At 36.6% G+C, this 15905-nt stretch overlaps 1 protein-coding gene and 1 pseudogene across 2 annotated transcripts in view; both read left to right on the top strand.

Annotated features, from left to right (window-relative positions):
* RNF169 (ring finger protein 169) overlaps nucleotides 1–15905 on the top strand; it is an 82643-nt gene that overhangs the window by 37062 nt on the left and 29676 nt on the right. The window contains exon 3 of the mRNA XM_082626953.1: nucleotides 14433–14579. Coding sequence (XP_082483079.1) covers nucleotides 14433–14579 — 147 coding nt within the window. The remainder of the gene's footprint in view (nucleotides 1–14432; nucleotides 14580–15905) is intronic.
* On the top strand, nucleotides 2046–3385 carry LOC309808154 (glyoxalase domain-containing protein 4-like; annotated as a pseudogene). The gene has a single exon. The product of its transcript is annotated as a glyoxalase domain-containing protein 4-like (transcript).

Below are 15905 nucleotides of genomic sequence, written 5' to 3'. Positions count from 1 at the left end.
GAAGGAAAAATGTTTATCATAAACTTAAGCTTAAGACTTTTTACAGAATAGATTTAGGATCACACTTTACATGCCATTTTTACTGACCGTTTTATTTAACATATCATAGGAAGCTTTCCATATCAGTGTATTTCGATCCATGCCAACATTTTTAATGGCTATGTAAAATAACAGAAAATATCATTGTGATATATTACATGCATGCTAATATTTTACTTAAAACCAAACCATTCAAGAATCAGAAATTGGGCTTCCCTGGTGGCGCAGTGGTTGAGAGTCCGCCTGCCGATGCAGGGGACACGGGTTCGTGCCCCGGTCCGGGAAGATCCCACATGCCGCGGAGCGGCTGGGCCCGTGAGCCATGGCCGCTGAGCCTGTGCATCCGGAGCCTGTGCTCCGCAGTGGGAGAGGCCACAACAGTGAGAGGCCTGCGTACCGCAAAAAAAAAAAAAAAAGAATCAGAAATCACTTTTAAAAATACGATATTTAAAAAAGATTCCACAAGATAATTTTAAAAATTTCCCATCTCTATCCAAATCTGTGTAAAAATTCACAGGTAATCCGCTTTCAGTAAAATTGCAAACTTGGTTTGATTTTTTTGGATTCAGATGAGAGTTTAAAACCTCATTTGCTGCTTACATCTGAGAGTCAACTTTTTTGTTTATCTCAAACTTTAAAAAAAAATTGCAGGTGCTCAGTAAATCACAATACAAATGATGTGGCTATTTTGCCCTTAGAGGCAGTTTATTAAAGTGCTTAAGAGCCATCTGAGTTCAAATCCTGACTCTCCATGTGAATTTGGGCAAGTTAGTTCATCTCTCCATTTCTTAGTTTCCTGGTCTGTAAAGTGGACCCCATAGTACCTAGCTTATAGGGTTATTGTGAAATAGTGCCTGGCACATAGTAATCCATATATAAGAATTATTATTATTCTTTAAAATTTGGAATTAAAAAAAATCTAGCACAAAGTAACCCCCCTCCATTACTGCCATTTTTTAATTTGTTCATTTGAGTGAGAAGTGGCTGACTGTCAAAAAGTCATGGTTGGAAGCTGGAAAGTTACTGGTATGAACCATAAATGATTCCCATTTTTCTTGAGCTTTGGACAGTGAAGACCTGTCTTTGCCTTTTCATAATCAATGATTTAGAGCTCTTACTTTATACTTCTTGTGAGTGCACGCCCCTTCATATAGCCTTTTAGCTTGGCAACTAAACATATGACTTAGTATCTGCTGGTTCAATTTATGTATAAACTTTAACGCTTAAAATTAATTTTATATGCATTTCTGTAGAGCACATGTAATAATTTAAAACCTATATTGAAGTAATTTAAAACACTTTATTACATAAAGGAGAAAATTTGTAAAATGTTATATTGGCATAAATATTTAAATATTTATTATTTAAATATTTTATTATTCTAAACATAACATTTAAATTGAAAGGTGTTTAAGAATTTAAAGTGAAGAGAGCATAGTGTTATCAGTGTGATTTTGTTAAAATTAGGTAAGAATCATAAGAGCAAATAGTTGCTTTGGTGCTGTTTATGTGATTGTTCAAGTAGAAGTCATGGCTTTTGCCTTGTATGCAAGATTTGCTACGATTTCTGGATTCTGTGAGATGGAAGCTTCAAGTAGTCCTTACTTACCCCGAACACTTTCTTTTTGTGGGTTGCATCAGCAGTAGTCACCAATTAGACCCTATATAAGTGGTAACTGTTAGAATCAAATGAGAGCCTAGGAACCAGATGGAAGATGCAAAGCATTGATCACTATAGATACCAAAGTAAATTGAAATGTTCTGACATTAATTTGAATATCTAACAAGTTCATTGTTTGGAGTAGTGTTTCTGAAGCAGTGGTCCCCAACTTTATCAGCTTATAATATATACTCTTTTCATAACCCCTTTAACAATTTAAAATAGTGTTAATGTCTTCTATTAAAGAATAAGCTCTAGATAAGCAACAAAAATGTATTCAACCTATTTATTGAGGTATTTAGTGGGTAGAACCTTATGGACTATAAGTATATGATTTGTTAGATTGTTAAAAATATATTGAAAATTAAAGATTTCCATCACTACCTTTGTGAATCCTCTTAAGGGTCTGGGGTCCCAGTTGAGAACCTTTGGCCCAGAGATAACTAGAAAATGTAGGAAATGAGTTATATATGTATAACTCATATAATTTACTATATGTTTTTATATATAATCATATTTTATAGGAAAAATCTGTTAGTTGTGTGTTAGGGGAAAGATTAAGGAAACACCATGAGGCTAGAAGGTCCTACAACTCTCACAAATTATTTCTGTAGTCTACTATCATAGGGTGGTGGACCATTTTACCAATCTAGATATGAAAATGAGAAAATTATGGACGCATGAGCCTCTAATCTTTACAGTGCCATTGGGATTACTGCGCTGGTGTCACCTGTGGGCAGCGCAGCGCTGTACGCGTGAGGGGTGGGTAGTGTAGGTGGTCATGGCGACTCTCAGGGCTCTGCACTTCGTGTTCAAAGTGGGAAACCGCTTCCAGATGGTGTGTTTCTATTGTGATGTCCTGGGGATGAAGGCCTTGTGATGGGAAATGGAGTAAATCAGTGATAGAATTTGGACCTGAGGATGAGCGTTTTGTTGCAGAACTGACTTACAGTTATGGCATCGGAGACTATAGCTTGGTGGTGACTTCATGGGTATCACGCTTGCTTCTAGCCAGGCTGTCTGCAAAGCCAGGAAGCTGGAGTGGCCACTCAATGAAGTTGCAGTAGGTGTTTTCGAAACCAAAGCCCCCAGAGGACATAAATTCTATTTGCAGAACCGCAGTCCACCTCAGTCAGATCCTGTATTAAAAGTAACTCTAGCAGTTTCTGATCTACAGAAGTCCTTGAACTACTGGTCTAATCTGCTGGGAATGAAAATTTATGAAAGAGATGAAAAGAAGCAGAGAGTTTTGCTGGGCTATGCTGAAAACCAGTGTAAGCTGGAGCTACAGGGCATCCAGGGGGCAGTTGATCATGCAGCAGCTTTTGGACGAATTGCCTTTTCTTGCCCCCAGAAAGAGTTGTCAGACTTAGAAGACTTGTTAAAAAGGGAGAATCAGAAGATTCTGACTCTCCTCGTGAGTCTGGACACTCCAGGGAAAGCAACAGTGCAAGTGATCATTCTGACTGACCCTGATGGACATGAAATTTGCTTTGTGGGGGATCAAGCATTTCGAGGACTCTTGAAGATGGATCCAGAGGGAAGCAAATTGTTGGCTGATGCAATGGCAGAAGTTAAAAGAGATGAATGGTTTGCTCCACAAAATAAACCAAAGGCTTCAGGTTAACTGAAGACATCGCATGGAACAGGCGTTAGTGATTCCTGTCGAACACCTGTGAGGCCTGATGTGTGATAAATGCTCTCACAACTTGATGGTTTCCTATATAGGCAAAGAGGCTGGGGTGGTGAAGATTTGTGTATTTTAACCTTTGAGAGCTCTGATATATTTTAGAGAAAAAATCTTATCATTATCAATCCATTTAGAGGAGAACTCTTGCTGTCATCTGCGCTGTCACTGTAAGGGCACATTCTGTGTGTGACTGTGTTAGATTAGTAATAAATTCTTCTCCAGCCTGGGACAGCTATATGGAACATTATCTTTGGTTGGGGATGGAGGGAATTTTGATAAGCATGTAGATTTAATGAGAACAATTAAATCCAAATTTAAAAAAAATGCCATTGAGCAGCACTCTTCCCACCAGCCCTGTGTTCATGACACTGTCGGGTTGGTTACCTTTTATTGTGGAATTGAGAGAAGCTCCCCAAAGCATGGAGACTGGTAGGGTCACCAAAATAGGTATAGTTTGTATTGCAGAGAATATTTGTTGGAAGACCTTTTAAAAATTGATTAGTCCAATCACATCTTTCATTTCAATCACATTCTTATAGAATATAAGCACCATGCAAACAACTTTGTCATTTTCGATCAGGGCTGTATACTCATCACTAGAAGCAATGCCTAACACATAGACCCTAGTGCTCTGTAAATATCTGTGGAATTAAACTTATTGAATACAGGCCCTATGTCCAGAACTAAAGTGGGAGGGGTAAATCAAGGACGAATAGCATGGTTCCAGGTTGATAGAAGCTCATAGTGTCTGAGGGAAGGGAAATTTGAAAACAAGCAATTGGACACAAGCAATTTGTGTTAAAAATCTGTGATAGAAAGAAATACATTCTGGATGCTATGAAATGTACTTTAAAATATTTCATTTGAAACAGTGTGGTGTATATGTGTTTTGCTTTAAACTCTAAGGATGGCTAGTTAACATTGAAGTACTAATAGGGAGTACATACTCTGGAGTAGTTACTTAGCATTTGAGAGACTATAATCAGAACTTTCTCTGCATAGGCTCCTATAAGCCCTTCAATTATTTCTATAATCACCCAGCATCTGAGGTTCTTTAACTTGCATAATGGATGTTATAAATGATTTCTAAATTTTTAATTTGTATAATATTTAAACAAATATAAAAAAAGAACAATAAAATGAACAATAAAACCCCTGTATACCCATCACTAAGATTCTACAGTTATGAAGATAAATAATTTTTCATGGTGAAATGAATATTATTCAAGACATATGGATTAGCTACAAATATTCTATAGGCATCTCCACCCTTGCATGAACAGGACTTAAGAATCTAGTGAGCTCAACAGTCTATTCCTTTGACAGCGCCTTGCCCTATGGCTAGGAATTCTGTTTGCCCCTGTGTTTAGCTGTTAGACAATTCAATTACCTGATTCTAATCAGAGGACTAGTTGAAGCCTCCTACTAGGATATTGCCTTGAGTAAACCTGTCACACAGATTGTTTATTGTAGTATCTAAAAGGATAGAAAGCTAGCTGGAACTTCATGATACTTATATAATAGGTTGTGCTGTAAAATATATGACATAAAATTTGCCATTTTAACCACTTCAGGTGTACAGTTCAGCAGCCTTAAGTACATTCACAGTGTTGTGCGATCATCACTGCTTTCTTTTTCTGAAATATTTTGATCACTCCAAACAGAAACTGTATACCCATTAATATCTCCCCATTCTACCATTACCCCAGGCCCTAGTAACCTCTAACCTTCTTTCTACAAATTTGCCTATTCTAGATATGTAAGTGGAATCATATTGTATTTGTCCTTTTGTGACCTGGCTTATTTCACTCAGCATAATGTTTTCAAGGTTCATTCACATTGTAACATGTTTTAGTACTACATTCCTTTTCTTGGCTGGATATCCCATTGTATGCATATATCACATTTTGTTGATCCTTTCATCTCCTTCCTACTTTTTGGCTTTTGTGAATAATGCTGCAATAAACATTGGAATACAAGTATCTCTTTGACTCCTGGTTTTATTTTGGGTATATAATTAGGAGTGGAATTGCTGGGTCATGGGAATAATTGAAGGTTTAATTTTTTGAGAAATCGTCATACTGTTTTCTACAGCAGCTGCACCATTTTACATTCCTACTAGCAATGTATGAGGGCTCCAATTACTCCATGTTCTTGTTAGCACTTGTTATTTTCTGATTTTTAAAAAAATATTCTAGTGGGTATCTCATTAGGTTTTGATTTGCATTTCCCTAATGAATAATGATGTTGAGCCTTTTTTCATGTGCTTATTGACCATTTTATATCTCTTCTTTGGAGAAATTGTCTCTTCAAGTCTTTTGCTTAGTTTTGAATTGGGTTGTTTGTCTTTTGGTTGTTGAGTTGTAAGAGTTTTTTATGTATTCTGAATATTAAATCCTTATCAGATACATGATTTGCAAATATTTTCTCCCACTCTATAGGTTGTCTTTTCACTTTTTTGATAGTGTCCTTTGCACAAAAGTTTTTAATTTTGATGAAGTCCAATTAACCTGTTTGTTCTTTTTGGCATAAGTTGTTTATGCTTTTCTATTTGGCTGTTTTACTCAGCATAATTAGTTTGAGACTCATTCACTTATTACATGTATCAATAGTTTATTCTTTTTTATTGCAGAGTACTATTTCATTGTATGGATATGTCACAATTTGTTTATCTATTTGCCTGTTAATAGACATTTGGGTTGTTTCCAGTTCTTGGCTATTACAAATAAAGCTACTGTGAACATTCACATGCAAGTCTTTGTATAGAATAAACTTTTTTTTTCTCTTAGGTAAATACTTAGGCATGAGATGGCTGGATCATATGGTAGGTGTGTGTCCTTTTTTAAGAAACTGCCAAACTTTTCCAAAGTTGTTTTACCATTTTAATTCCTACCAGTAGAGTATGAAAGTTCTGGTTTCTCTCAATCTTTGTCCACGTTTGCTGTGGTGAGTCTTTTTAATTTTAGCAATTCTAACTGGTGTGTAGTGGTATCTCATTGTGGTTTTTAATTTGTATTTCCCTGATGACCAGTGATGTTGAGCATCTTTTCATGTGTTTATTTGTATTTTCTTGCTGTTGAATTTTGAAAGATCTTCAGATACAAGTCTTAACAGGTATATGCTTTGCAAATATTCTTCTCCCAGTGTGTGTCAGTCTGTTCATTTTCTTAGAGCCTTTTGATGGGTAGAAGTTTTTAACTTTCAAAAAATACAGTTTACGGCTTCCCTGGTGGCGCAGTGGTTAAGAATCCGCCTGTCAGGCTTCCCTGGTGGCGCAGTGATTGAGAGTCCGCCTGCCAATGCAGGGGACACGGTTTCGTGCCCCGGTCCGGGAAGATCCCACATGCCGCGGAGCGGCTGGGCCCGTGAGCCATGGCCGCTGAGCCTGCGCGTCCGGAGCCTGTGTTCCGTAATGGGAGAGGCCACAACAGTGAGAGGCCCGCATACCAAAAAAAAAAAAAAAAAAAAAGAATCCGCCTGTCAATGTAGGGGACACGGGTTCGAGGCCTGGTCTGGGAAGATCCCACTTGCTGCAGAGCAGTTAAGCCCATGGGCCACAACTACTGAGCCTGCGTTCTAGAGCCCACGTGCCACAACTCCTGAAGCCTGTGCGCCTAGAGCCCATGCTCTGCAACGAGAGAAGCCACTGCAATAGAAGCCCGCACACCACAATGAAAGTAGCCCCCGCTTGCTGCAACTAGAGAAAGCTGCTCACAGCAACAAAGAACCAAAGCAGCCAAAAATAAATAAATAAATAAATTTATTTATTAAAAAAAATACAGTTTATACTTTTTTTTTCCTTTGTGGATTTTGCTTTTGGTGTTATATCCAAGAATTCTTTTCCCAGCCCAAAGTCACAAAGATTTTCTCCTATGTTTTCTTCCAGACATTTTAGAGTTTTAGGCTTTACATGTAGGTCTGTGATCCATTTTGAGTTAATTTTTATATATGGTGTACGTATGGATTTCCCAGTTATTCTGGCACCATTTGTTGAAAAGACTATCCTTTCTTCATTGGATTGCCTTTTGCACCTTTGTGAAAAATTAGTTACCCATATATCTATGGGTTTATTTCTAAACTCTGTATTGTATCTGTACCATTGATCTGTTTGTTTATTTTCACACCAATACCATGCTGTTTTGATTATTGTAGCTTTATAATAAGTCTTGAAATCCGTTAGTATTAATCCTCCAATTTTGTTCTTTTTCAGTTATTTTGGCTTCTTGGTTCTCTGTATATCCATCTGAATTTTAGTATTGGCTTGCCAGTTTCTACAAAAAAACTTGCTGGCATTCTGATTGGGATTGCATTGAGTCTATAGATCAATTTGGAGAGAACTGACATCTCAATAATTGAGTCTTCATATCCGTCAACATGGTATTCTTCTATTTATTTAGGTCTTCTTTAGTTTCTCTTGGCAGTGTTTTGTGGTTTTCACTTTCCAGATATTTTGTCAGATTTATCTTAAGTATTTCACATTTTTGGATATTACTGTAAGTGTTATAAGTCTTGCGAGTATATAAAAGTACTGTTGGTTTTTATATTTTGATATTTTATCCTACAACTGTGCTAAACTCATTTAGTAGTTTTAGTAGCTTTTTTGTAGATTCTAGTGGATTTTCTACATGGAGGATCATGTTGTCTGTGAATAATGACTGTTATTATTGGAGGACTTTACTTGCAGATTTTAAAATGATAGTCATCAAGACACTATGGTGTCGGCATAAGGAAAAGACATATAATCAATGGAATGAGTATAGTCCTGGAATAGACCCACTCATATATAGTCAGTTGATGTTCACAAAGGCACAAAAGTAGTTCAGTGGCAAAAGAACAGTCTTTTCAACAACAGTGCTGGAGCAAACTGAATATCCTATGAATAAGTAAAAGTCAATCTTGATCTCTCCTTTATACCATATACAAACCTTAATTCAAAATGCATCATAGACTAAATGTAAAAACTAAAACTATGCAGAAGAAAACAGAATAAAAAGTTATTGACTTTGGGGTAGGCAAAGATTTACTAGACAAGAACCCAAAAATTCCTAATAACAGAAGAAAAAAATGATATTGAATTTTATTAAAGTTAAAAACCTCCACTCATTTAAGAAATAGGCAAAGCAAAGACTGGGAGAAGATATTCTCAAAATGTGTATCTAACAGTGGACTTTTATCCAGAACTTATTTAAAAAAAACTCATGCACCTAATAATAAGGTTAAAAAAATAGGATAAAAGGTTTTATTGAAAATAGACACTTCACAAAAGAAGACATGCTTCTAAACATATGAAAAGATGCTCAACATAATTAACCAGCAGGGAAATACTCATTAAAATCGCATATAGGATATCCCCTACATCCTCTGGAATAGCTAAAATTAAAAGGCTAAGAATTCCACCTGTCCAAATGAGTATGAGAATGTAAATAAGCTGGAACTCTCGTGCATTGTTAGTGGGAATATAATCCTCCCTCGGTATTTGTGGGGGAATGGTTCCAGAAACCCCGTGGATACCAAAATCCATGGATGCTCAAGTCCCTTATATAAAATTGCAGAGTACAGTTGGCCTTTGGTATCTGTGGGTTTGGTGTACATGGGTTCCACCAAAGACAGATTGATGTTTGATTTTTGATCTGTGGTGGGTTAAATCCACTGATGGTGGAACCCACGGATGTGGAGGGCTGACTGTGTAAAATGGTATAACCTCCATGGGAAACATTTTGGCAGTTTATAAATTTAAACATATACTTACTACTTGACCCAGCAATTCCACTTGTAGCTGTTTAGACAAGCAAAATAAAAACATCTGTTCACAAAAAGACATGAATGTTCATAACAGCTTTATAACAGCCCCAAACTGAATACAGCCCAAATGTACAATACTTGAATGGATAAACAAATTGTGGTATATTCATACAATGGAATATAACTCATCCATAAAAGGAATATAATATAATAAACTTAGTAACATGGATGAATATCAAAAATATGCTGTGAATGAATCCTGACATAAAGGAATATATGCTGTATGATTTTATAACAGGCAAAACTAATCTGTAGTCATAGTTATAAGATTAAGGGTTGCTTAGGGCTGAGTAGTGTGGGAGATTGATTACTAGTGGGGTTTTTTTTAGTGGGTTTTTTTTTTTGTCGTTTGTCTTTGTTTTTGTTTTTGTCTGTGCTGCAAGGCTTGTGGGATCTTAGTTTCCTGGACAGGAATCGAACCTGGGCCCTCGGCAGTGAAAGCACGGAATCCTAGCCACTGGACCGCCAAGGAATTCCCACTAGTGGGTTTGAAGGGACTTTTTTGGGTGGTAAAAATGTTCTATATCTTGATTAGGGATACAGTTACATGGATATATACATTTGTCAAAATTCATCGAGCTGTGCATTCTGTGTGATCATTTTATCATATGTAGATTATGCCTTAACATAGTTGATTTTTTAAAAATCAGTTCAAAGTGGATTGTAGATCTAAATGTGAAAGGTCAAATAATAAGCTCCTTAAAGATACCATGAGAGAATTTCTGAAATGGGATATAAAAAACACTAATGTTAAATTAAACTGTATTAAAACCTGGAGCATCTTGTCTTTAAAAGGCACTAACAAGAGAGTGAAAAAGGCAAGCGGGCTTCCCTGGTGGCGCAGTGGTTGAGAATCCCCACGGGTTCGTGCCCCGGTCCGGGAAGATCCCACATGCCGCGGAGCGGCTGGGCCCGTGAGCCATGGCTGCTGAGCCTGCGTGTCCGGAGCCTGTGCTCCACAACGGGAGAGGCCACAACAGTGAGAGGCCCGCGTACTGCAAAAAAAAAAAAAAAAAAAAAAAAAAAAAAAAAGGCAAGCTACCGTGAGAGGGGAAAAAAAGTGTGGGTGTGTGGGTGAGTGTATGTATGTATCTTGTAGGTATCTTTTTTTTCTTGAAAACTGCCTCATATTCAAAAATATATAAATAACTCCTACAAATTACTAGGGAAAATCCCAAATATTTTAAAGGAGAAAGGGCAACAATGTGAATCGGCACGTCATAAAAGAGAATTTCCAAATAGTCAATAAAGACATGAAAAGCTGCTCTAGATCTTTAGTCATCAGAGAAATGCAAATTGAAGTCATAATACAGTATCAATATATATGCACTGAAATGGCTAAAATAGACAATACTGAGTGTTAACAAGGTTGAGAGCAACTGTCATTCTGCTACATTGCAGGTTGGGGTGGGAGTGTAATTTGTACAACCAATTTGGGGAAACTATGGCAGTGTACCCGTGCGTTATGAGTAAACAGCTTCTCTTTTAGAATATACAGCACAGAACAGTATGTGTACCAGGATACATACTCAAGAATGTTCATAACAGTTTATTTGTAAATAGCTATAAATTAATAACTATGCAAATATCCACTAAAAATAGAATTGTTGTTTTGTAGTCAAACAATGGAATACTATAAAACAATGAGAAAGAACAACCTACTACATGCAACTACATGGATGAATCTCAAATGGAATGTTGACTGAAGGAAGACAGATTCAGTACATATATAAGATTCTACTTATATAAATTTCAGAAATAGGTGAAATGATTCTTTTTGGTGTGGGAAGCTGGGATCATGGTTACTTTGGGGTGAGGAATAAGCACAAGGGGTACTGGTAATATATTGTTTCTTGATCTGGGTGGTAGTTACATGGATGTGCTTATTTTGTATAATTTGTCATGCTTTACATTTATGATTTGTACACTGTGTATAATGCTTTGATTTTTAAAAGTTTATTTTTGGGAATTCACTGGCGGTCCAGTGGTTAAGACTCTGCACTTCCACTTCAGGCGTTTGATCTCTGGTCGGGGAACTAAGATCCTGCATGCCACGTGGCCTGGCCAAAAAAAAAAAAAAAAGTTTATTTTTAAAAATTAATGATGGAAAAGTAAAGATATTTTGAGGAAAAAAATTACATTGTACTCTTGATAGTGTGGCTGAGAATGAGATTACTGTACAGAAGTCAATAGTTTTTCTTTAATAATTAGCATCTAAAAATGGAGGCAGGGACTTCCCTGGCAGTCCAGCGGTTAGGACTCTCCGCTTCCACTGCAGGGGACGTGGGTTCCATCCTTGGTCAGGGAACTAAGATCCCGTGAGCTGCTGGGCGTGGCCAATAAATTTTAAAAAAATGGGGGCAGTAATAAGCATTCCACTTACAGTGGTGGGCGGCTTCACTTGGTACAAGCTGAGATCTCTTTTGTTTTGGCTCCTACTGCTTGCCTCTCGCTTTTAGCTCTAGGGCTTCTTTGTGGTTATTGCTGCAGTCCCTACCATGAGAACTTACTTGAGTTGTACGAGCCAGTGTCAGGGGTATTTAACATCCAGTGGAGCAAACTTTGGTCAGCAGGAAGTGGGAGTCTATTTATATACATATATATATATATATATATGCTTCCCCCTTTCTCACTTCTGATTGATAGTCTTGAGCTGCATTGCATACAGTTTCTCATATTGTCTTCTGTAGCCAACTGTCAAGCCAACCACTTTTATTGGCTCGCTGTCTCTCCTTGTTATACTACTCCATCCTTAACTCCTGCTACCCAATAAAGTATTCATGAATAAGCCTTCTACTCAGACTCTGACCTGCTACCCATAACAAAGAATTATTTAGCCCAAAACGTCAGTAGTGCTGAGGTTGAGAAACCGTGATATTTGAAGCCAGTGGTTTGCTTTAAAATCTAAGCTCTTCGATATTCAAACACTGACTTCAGGAAATAACCACTGAATGTTAATTTTTGTGTCTATAAAATGATAATGATAAGGTAAGCTCTATAAAAAACTTAATGCCCGAAACATGGAAGAGTTCAATAAGCAGCAGCTATTGATACTTCTTATTCAAGTTTATATGCTATTTTCTGACACTGAGTCATTTTCGCTGAATATAAAAGCTCTTTCCTAGATACCAAGTTCTCAAGTCCTTATAAATAGCCATCAAAAAGGGACCAAAAAAAAAGCATCTGCAGAACCCAATACAGAGAAAACACCAACATGATTTATGTGAAGATTTAAATGTATATATGGGTTTTTCAATTTTGTAAAATTTTACCTTTAAGGTGATGCTGTGTTAGCAGAGACTCAACACTGCAATGAGAAGGTTGTTTTGCCAACAGCACACAAGTTTATTGTCAAAAACTTTGAGAGCAGCCATAAACATTATTAGGAGCAAAGGATGCATTCTAAAACACTAGAAAAGCCAGAGAACATAGTATGTAAACACAAGCACAAAACAAAATAACACTAAAATACGTAAAACAGGAAATTTAATATTTAGTTTTTAAAAAATAGCAATGTCTGTGTATGTATATATTTTGGGGGGCTATCCTATGCATTTCGGATGTTTAGTAGCAGTTCCTGGCCTCTACCCACTAGATGCCAGTAGCACCACACACCTTATCCCCTCAGTTGTGACAGCCAAGTGTCTCCAGACATTGCCAGATGTATCCTGAGAGGCAAAATCATCCTTGGTTGAGAACAACTGAGGTAAACATAGATTTGAATTCCAGCTCCAAGGCTATGGCTCTGTGAATTTGCCATAGTTTTTTTAAACCTTAGTTTTGTTTTTTAATTTTTAAAGTAGAGATAATGAGATAACATTTAACAGTGCTTTAGCTCCGCACCTGACACATACTGTTCAGTAAATGATAATGTGATGCTAAAACCTGTTTTTTGTGTGTGCCACTCCACCTTTCTATCCTCTAAAAGTGAAATGCCCCTTTGTAGCCTGTGGTCATCTAAGATCATTATAAGGCATTGATCTAAGATCATTAAAAGGCATTGATCTTTCATGTGGGCAGTTAGCATAGACTTCAAGTTTGCTTTCTGCCTAGCTGTGGATTAGCTTTCTTCCTCTTGTGTTCTTGTTTGACTTGGGCAGAGTTGGGAGTACATTATTTCATTTGAATCTCCTCCTGATGTAACATTGTTTATGGTGTTCTTTGCATATTCATAACCTCTTGAATTAGACCCAGCATGTTAAAGACTAGTTCAGGCTTATTGGAATCATACCTATGGAAATTGGAAAGATAAGACTAAATCTTATTGTTGTTAATTGTTATTGTTGTTTTTGCTTTTTAACCCAGTTGACAGCCAATGAAAAATACTTATTCTTTAGTTTTATTTTATAAGTATGATTAAAAATATTAATAGCCTAGAATTGCTTTCATATACATTGTCATTTAAATTTTATTAAAATCCCAGGCAATGAAAAGAGAATAAAGGGAGGTTAGGAAAGGGAACTCTTGATATACTGTAAGTATATAGCAAGATACTACAGTAAATACTTTATATTATTATCTCATTTATTTCTTACAACAATAGCTGCAAAGTAAGTAGCATTATCCTGTTTTGTAGGTGAGCATATGGTGGTTCATTTGCCCAAGGTCATATAGCTGCTAAATAAGTCACAGAACCACTAGAACCCGGGTTTTAAATTCCAAAACCCATCTTATTTTCATAATGCCATGCTACCTCCCCCAAATGAGGAGCATGTTAGTCTGCCTTAACTTTCTTTGTAGACAGTGTATCTTGACCTATCCTGTGGATCACAAGATCCACGTAAATTGTAGGACGTTGGAACTGTGATAAGCCATTTTTTCTGTTTCCAGTAGGCCCAAAGACCTGTCTTGCCTAGACCAACTTCTCTGGCCCTCTGTGGCCTACATCTTTGCTGTTCTCCTGGTCCAGTGCAGTTATATCTGGTTTATGGGAGTAAGGAAAGTTTTTAGGTTCCACCTTTTTTGGCTAAGTGAATAAACCTTATTTTTTGATTATGTGTATTATCTTAGCCTTTGTGATTTCATATTGCTTAAGAATGCAGAGCAGTTAAATCTTAAGCCATGAAGGGAATGTTTGGCAAAATTCAAGTAAAAGTAGACTTAAAAATTAAGAGGGCTTTATAGCAAATAAGAAAATAGTCTCAAAACTTTCCTGTTTGTTCTGATAGACTACTGAGTAAAAGATGTTTTTAAGTCTATAGTTGCCTAAAACTACTGTCTTGGTGTGATTTGTATTTTTAGCTGAGAGAAGAAAAGTTACAAGAGGAGAAAACCTCTGAGGATCAAATCCACAGGCTGTTACCAGAGGATACAGAAATGGGAAAAAGGAAAATGGACGAACAGAAAAAAAGGGATGAGCCATTAGTACTGAAGACAAATCCAGAGCGTGTAAGTAGATCACCTTTTTGATGGACACCTGCCTCAAGATCAGCAATGAGCCCAGGTGATGTGGATCTGAGAAACCTTTGTTGGTGAACAGTACCAGTCATTGACTGTGCTGCTTAAGAGTAGTGAAGAACTTAGCATTCAGATGAAGAGCTGGAGAAAATCATTTGTGAATGGGACAGTGAGACCTGTGTGGAAAGATTAAGGGGGAACAGTGGGGAAAAAAGGTGAGTGAGAGGAAAAACCTAGTATAGTTGACTACTTGTGGTAAGTTTTATACATATATTGTCATTTTGATTTATGAGTTGTTATTTGACATCTGAGTTCTGTATGTGTTATATCCTCAAACACATACAGATTTCCTTATAGTTTGTATTTTACTTCCGTTTACTCTTTATAATGCCCCAAACAGCACAGTTCTATTTACAAAGTAGGTCCTCAATATTAGATTACTTAGTTTAAACTTAACCTAATTATACTTCTAATTGGGCCAAATCTTGCCTGAATTTTTTTTCATTACTTATTTACCAAGCAAATTACTGGAAAATGTTGTAAATGGTATAGTTAGCTAATACAAGAAAGCACTTTTGGAGGATCCACTGATTACGGCTCAAATGGATGATTACAATTGTTTTTTTTTCTTTAGTAATTCATATTGGATTAGACATCTTGTATTACTTGCTATATGTACTTAGCATACCTTTAGAGTCATATCTATTAAAATGTTTTGTAATTCAGGCTTGTTAGTATTTCAGGCTATATTTTTAATTAGGTGGATTTAATAAAGCTTTACTATATATAAAGATAGACCACATACCAGAATAGAGGGAAAAAATGTCTCTAGACCTGAAGTCTGCCTGTTAAACAGGTCCCAGCATTGTAACAGATTGTACAACTTTGGCCAGGTTACTTAATTTCTCTGTGCTGTAGGTTTACTCTTTGCAAAGGCATTTTTCCTGAACTTCAGAATTTGAGATTACATAAGCTTTCTTGGATTGATAGTATTTGCTGACTGTCAATGTATATGTGGGGCTTTTTTACCCCAGTTATAATAATAATAATTGTTACTATTTAATTATTTTTAAAAACAACCATTTGCATTCCAACCTTCTAAAAGATTCAGTTTAACAAATATGAAATGCTTATGTACTCTCAATGCTCTGTTCATTGGGAACTACAAAAGGAAAAAGACTGCTTTTGGAGAGAATACAGTTTATCTAGGAAGGCAAGAATAAAATATATGATAGTCTTGTGCATATAGTATGTCTTCTGACTAATAGCCCCAACTTTTTCTGTAGTCTCTAAAGACCGCAAACTCTGCCTCTTCAC

The sequence above is a fragment of the Mesoplodon mirus genome, assembly GCF_964341445.2.
Source record: "Mesoplodon mirus genome assembly, chromosome: 7".
In the NCBI taxonomy this organism is placed as follows: Eukaryota; Metazoa; Chordata; class Mammalia; order Artiodactyla; family Ziphiidae; genus Mesoplodon; species Mesoplodon mirus.
This window is presented reverse-complemented; position numbering and strand designations above follow the sequence as displayed.